At 35.0% G+C, this 6,000-nt stretch overlaps 1 protein-coding gene across 1 annotated transcript; it reads left to right on the top strand.

Annotated features, from left to right (window-relative positions):
- Positions 1 to 2,412: 2,412 nt before the first annotated feature.
- On the top strand, positions 2,413 to 3,585 carry PAAG_08032 (hypothetical protein; the record flags this gene model as incomplete). The annotated part of the gene is made up of 1 exon (XM_002789919.2): positions 2,413 to 3,585. The coding sequence occupies one exon, from the start codon at positions 2,413 to 2,415 to the stop codon at positions 3,583 to 3,585; it is 1,173 nt and encodes a 390-aa protein (XP_002789965.2).
- Between the last annotated feature and the right edge of the window lie 2,415 nt (positions 3,586 to 6,000).

Here is a 6,000-nt window from a genome sequence, read left to right as displayed (position 1 = left end):
TCTTTATGATATTCAAGTTCTATTTTTATATGATTAAAATAATTTTATTATAGTGATACTATTAAGATAATATTTTTATAATTAAAATTTTTATATAATAATTTTATTTTATTTATATATTATTGAAATAATATCTCTATTGTTAAAATAATATTTTAATTATTTTTATATAAAATCTTTTACTATTGAAGTTTATTTTATATAAAAAATCTTTTTATAATATATATATATATATATATATATATTAATTATCAGTTATTTTTAATAATTAATATATTATAGAAAATAAAACTTTAAAAAATAAATTATTTTAATTTTTTAATAATTTTTAAATTAATAATAATTATATAATTAATTAATTTTATTTTATATATTATTACTATTATTATTATTTATTTAATATATATTTAATAAGTTACTATAATATCTATTTAATTAAATTAAAATTTAATTATTTTATTAATTTAATTATCAATTATTATTTAAATTATATAATTAAAAATTTTTATTTAAAATAATATTTTATTTTATACTGATTACTTTTGAAAATTTAAATTATTATATAAAAAATATTAATATGATTATAAATTAAAAAGTTTTTATATTTTTTTAAATAATTTTTTAATATTTAACTATTTAAATTTTCTCTTTATTTAATATATAAAATATTTTAATATTTTTTTAAAGTTAAATTTCATAATTATTTATAAAAAAAAATTTTATTTATATTTTTTATTAAATATTATATATAAAATATTAATTTATAACTTATATTTTAGATTTATTATTATAAATTTAATAGATAATATCTTTTAAAATAATTAAAAATTATAAAAATATTTAATATAAATAAATTAAATATCAAAAAAGTATAAAAAATACTATAACTAATATTATAAAAAAATAAAAAATAAATAATTAAAATATTAAAAAATAAAAAGAATAATAATGAATAAAATATAAATATAAAATTAAAAAATAACTAATTACTATTTTTTTTAAATAAAATAAAAAAATTTAAAAACTTTATAAATATAAATAGATAATAATGAATTTAATTTTTAATTTTTTATAAAATATTTTAAATAATAGTAATATAAGAGTAAGAAATTAGTAAAAAATTTTATTATTATATATAATTTTATAATAATAATATAATTAACTATCTTTTATATATAATTTATATTTATTTTTTAAATATTATTATATAAAAGATAAATTTATTTATTAATTAAATTTATTTAAAATATATAAATTATATATTTATTTAAAAATTTTAAAATTTAATAATTTAAATATCTCAATACAAAATAATATTTATAAAAAAATATTATAGTTTTAATATAAATATAAATAAATAAAAATTAAATTAATAATTAGATAAACTTTTTAAATAAATATAATAATTTATAAAATAAAAATTTTTTAAAAAATTTATATATTATTTTTTACTAGATAATTATTATATTATTACTATATAACTTTTATAAAATAATAACTATCATTCATTTTATATAATATCTATTTTTATAATTTAATAGTAAATAATATTATTATAAAAGATATATAAATTAAGAATTAATATAAAATTAATTAAATTATAAAAAAATAATATATTTTTTATATTTAAAAATATATTAAAAAAGTAAATAATTAATTAAAAATATATTTAGTTAATCTAAAACTTTATCTTATTTATAATTAAAAGTAAATAATTATACTTCATAAAATTATTAATATTTAAAATTTTAATAAATAGTATTAATTTATAGTTATATTTTTTCTTATTAATAATAAATTTAATTATTTATAATAATAATTTAAATAAAAATATTGAAAAAAATATAAATTATAATAAAAACTTTAATACTTTTATTTTATAATTATATTATAATCAAAAAATTAATACTATTATTAGTATTTTATTTATAAATTTATAAATATTATTTTTATATATTATTAAAAAATTAATAATTTATATTTTTAATTATTATTTTTTTATATATAATGTTAGGCTCAGCGTCCGACCGAGCCCGACCGAAGGCCGGTGCCCGGTTAGACTCGACGTCGGATTAAGCTCGGCGCCCGATTAGGCCTAATCCATATCACGTGACCACACGACCATGCAGGTGGTTATAATCCACGCAGGCCCCCAGCACCCCCTTTCATCCCATCAAGCTTAGTATTTCGTTATATAGCAGTTAGCAACGCAGAGAGTCTTTCTTCTTATGCAGCTCGCATTCGCTCCCTAACACAATACTAAGCTTTCCTTCTACCTTCTCACTCAGGTTTCAGCAGAAAACTTGAGTGCCTCAGTTGAATTAGAACCTGCTAGTTCAGAGCCTGACAACGCGTCAGATCAACTGCTAAGACAACAGCACTGTTGAAGACAACGGCTCAATCCAACATCAGATGGCCACCACAGGCTCCCAACCCCCTGGAAGGGGCCGAAAGGACTGGCGATACCTCCTAACAAGACCAACTGACCAACCACGCGTCTCAATTGAGGAATTCAGAGAGGCAATCCACTCGGACAGCGACCGTGTTTATAATGAGTTGGCGGCGATCTTCGATGGCATCTTTGACGATGAAAAAACACTAAGGGATACAATCACACGTCTGAGGATGGAACGGAACAACGCCACTGACCAGGCCGCTGTCAAGCAAAGCCAGATTGATGAGCTAATTGCTGAACGCGATGAACTTAGCCACACCCTGGTCCGCATGACAGTCAGCAACCAAGCAGCAAGTCGAGGTGTCACCCCCTCTGAGACTACCCGGAGGTCTGTCAAGATTGATGACCCAAAACACCTCACTGACGGCAAGGAGCCAAAATTTGAACACTGGCTCTCCCGGATGAAGAACAAGCTCCGGGAGAACGCTGACCACTACCCTACTGAACGCATGAGGATTGCATACATCGAAAACCGGACTGATGGGGACGCGGCACGTCACATTGCGCCCCGTATGGAAGAGGACCACCCCGAGCGATATCAGACTGCAGAAGAGATATTTGAGCACCTCAAGTCAATATATGAGGATGCTAACAAGCTGCAAAATGCCAAGAGTGATTATCGCAAGCTGATTATGCGCAATGGGGACAATTATCATGAATTTGTCACAAAATTCTTACACCTGGCAGGTGAGGCCAAGATTGCCAGGGGGGACTACAAGACAGACTTCAATGACAAGCTGTCCTTTGACCTCCAGAAGATGGTAGCAGTAGCCAATGCGACCACTGATACATATGCTGAGTTTCAGAAAATCTGTGCGCAGGCAGCTCACACCCTCCAGACAATCAATGCCACCCAGAAATCAAAGAGCTCGCGGGGAAATGGGCCTAATACCTTCAAGCAGAACACCCTGCGGACCGCCAACAGTCAAACACCCCCCAGCATCTCTACAACAAAATCCCCTACTGTGAAGGAGGCCTTGAGCTCTCGTCCGGATATTCAGTGCTACTACTGTAAGGAAAAAGGCCACATTGCCAGGAACTGCCCTGCAAAGCAGAAGTCCCAGCAGGTGATTGCTGAGCTCACAGGGAATGATGCCCCTGAGCCTTCAGCAGATTCGGGAAAAGAGTGAGCCTGAGAGAAGACTCCACCTCAGGTAGTTCAATAGTCTGTGAGAGGTTTGAGATGAAGGACTTGATTGGGGGGAAAAGCTTTAATGTGCCAATCAAATTAGCCTACAATGGAATTGCTACTTCTACAAATTCTCTTGCTGATACTGGAGCAAATGGAGCGAATTTTATTGATACCCGATATGCCATAGAATTGGCAAGATTCTTTGATAGGAAGTTTCAAGAACTCCCATTCAAATGCCGCATGAAGGGATACAATGGCGCCCCCGGCGGGGTGATAGACCGCACATTGACCCTAAACCTCTGGGTGGATGGCCGGAGATTTCAGAATGTCCCTCTGCTGGTAACAGACCTAGGCCAGCACCCTGTCATCCTGGGACGGAAGTGGTTGGCAGCACAGGATATATGGCTTGATGTTAAAAACCAACGCCTGGTTTGGCCGAGTGAACGGTCTATCCCTGAACAGGTGGCGGAGCCGATGTTGAAGATAGTACCCTGGTCAGTACTGAAGCGCCCAGACCCCAAGCCTGAGCATCAGGCGGATGTGGAACGAAGAGAGATCAAGCTGGATGAGGAGATCAGACAGGAGCATCAGGCTCAGCTCCGCAGATTGAAAGGGACCAGCTCAGTCGTGATGCCTGAGACGAGGCAGGGGCTGACCTGGGAGGAGACAGCACCACAGATGATGGATATGAACTTCATTGGGGCTGCTTCCTTCCATGGTTATATGAAGAACAAGAAGTCAACAGTCTTCATAACCAGTCTGTATGAAATTGATAAACAGCTTGAGGAGAAGCGGGGTTTAGTGGGAGCTGAGGATGAGTCTGATGAGGAGCTGATCAGCAACTTACCAGAATGGTTGAAAGGCCGGGAGGACTGCTTCTCAAAGAAAGCATCAGATGAACCGCCCCCCCTACGGAAGAATGTTGATTTTAAAATAGAGCTCCAGCCTGATGTTGACCTCACCCAGGGCATTGGACATGCGCCTCTATATAAGATGAATCTAGAGGAACTAGAGGCAGTGAAGACCTACCTTGAAGCCAACCTAGCAAAGGGTTTCATCACCCCAAGTTCAGCCCCCTACGCCTCCCCAATCCTGATTGCCCGTAGTGGGAAGAAGCTACGATTCTGTGTTGACTTTCGCAAGCTGAATGCTATAACCAAACGAGATCAGTATCCCTTGCCCCTGATAGATGAGCTGATGGACCGACTCAATGGGGCGAAATACTTTACAAAGTTGGACATTCGGCAGGGGTTCCATCGCATCCGAATGGACCCTGAGTCTGAGGACCTGACCACCTTTAGAACCCGCTACGGGACCTATAAATATCGGGTGGTCCCCTTTGGCCTTACAAACGCCCCTGCCTGCTTTCAACGGTTTGTTAACAGTATCTTCTTTGACTACCTGGACAAGTTTATGACAGCATTCATGGATGATCTTCTAATCTATAGCAAGAATCTGGAGGAGCACAAGCAGCAGGTAAACTCAGTGCTAGACCGACTAAAGACAGCGGGTTTGCAAGCCAGCATCCAGAAATGTGAGTTTGCAGTCCAGAGGACAAAATACCTAGGGTTCATCATCAGTACAGAAGGGATTGAGGCAGACCCAGAGAAGACAGCTGCCATTGTGAGATGGCAGGCCCCCACCACAGTCAAAGGAGTCCAGTCATTCCTAGGATTTGGCAATTTCTACCGACGATTCATAAGGAACTACAGCCGAATCGCAAAGCCACTGTACCAATTGACAAAGAAGACTACCCCATTTGTGTGGACATCAGAATGCAAATCAGCCTTTGAAAAACTGAAGAGGCAGCTGGTGGAGGCTCCAACACTGCGTTACTATGACCCTGAGCGGGAGACTCGTATTGAGACTGACGCCTCTGACGGAGTAGTGGCTGGGGTACTAAGTCAAAGATTTGAAAATGACCTTTGGCACCCAGTAGCCTTCTATTCAAAGACAATGAATGGTGCAGAGCTTAATTATGAAGTTCATGATAAGGAAATGCTGGCAGTAGTCCGGGCCTTACAAGAATGGCGGGCAGAGCTTGAGGGACTACAACGGGAGGAACGATTCAAGATCCTCACTGATCATCGTGCACTGGAATACTTCATGACTACCAAGAAGCTGAATGCACGTCAAGCCCGCTGGGCAGAGTTCCTCTCCCGTTTCTACTTTGAGATCAAGTATCGACCAGGCAAGGCCAACCTGCTAGCAGACGCACTGAGCAGGCCTGAGCAGATTAGAAGGCAACAGGACGGCCGTATGCAGATCCTCCTAGGACCAGAGACCCTCGACCCCCAGATCACTCCCTCTACAGACATTGCTAGCATCAACTCCTCAGAGAAAGAGAGCATTGCTGAATGCATAGTGTCTCTAAACAAGACAGCCACCTCAATTGAGCCCCTGCGGCAGCAGG

Source organism: Paracoccidioides lutzii (assembly GCF_000150705.2).
Source record: "Paracoccidioides lutzii Pb01 unplaced genomic scaffold supercont2.29, whole genome shotgun sequence".
Classification (NCBI taxonomy): Eukaryota; Fungi; Ascomycota; class Eurotiomycetes; order Onygenales; family Ajellomycetaceae; genus Paracoccidioides; species Paracoccidioides lutzii.
This window is presented reverse-complemented; position numbering and strand designations above follow the sequence as displayed.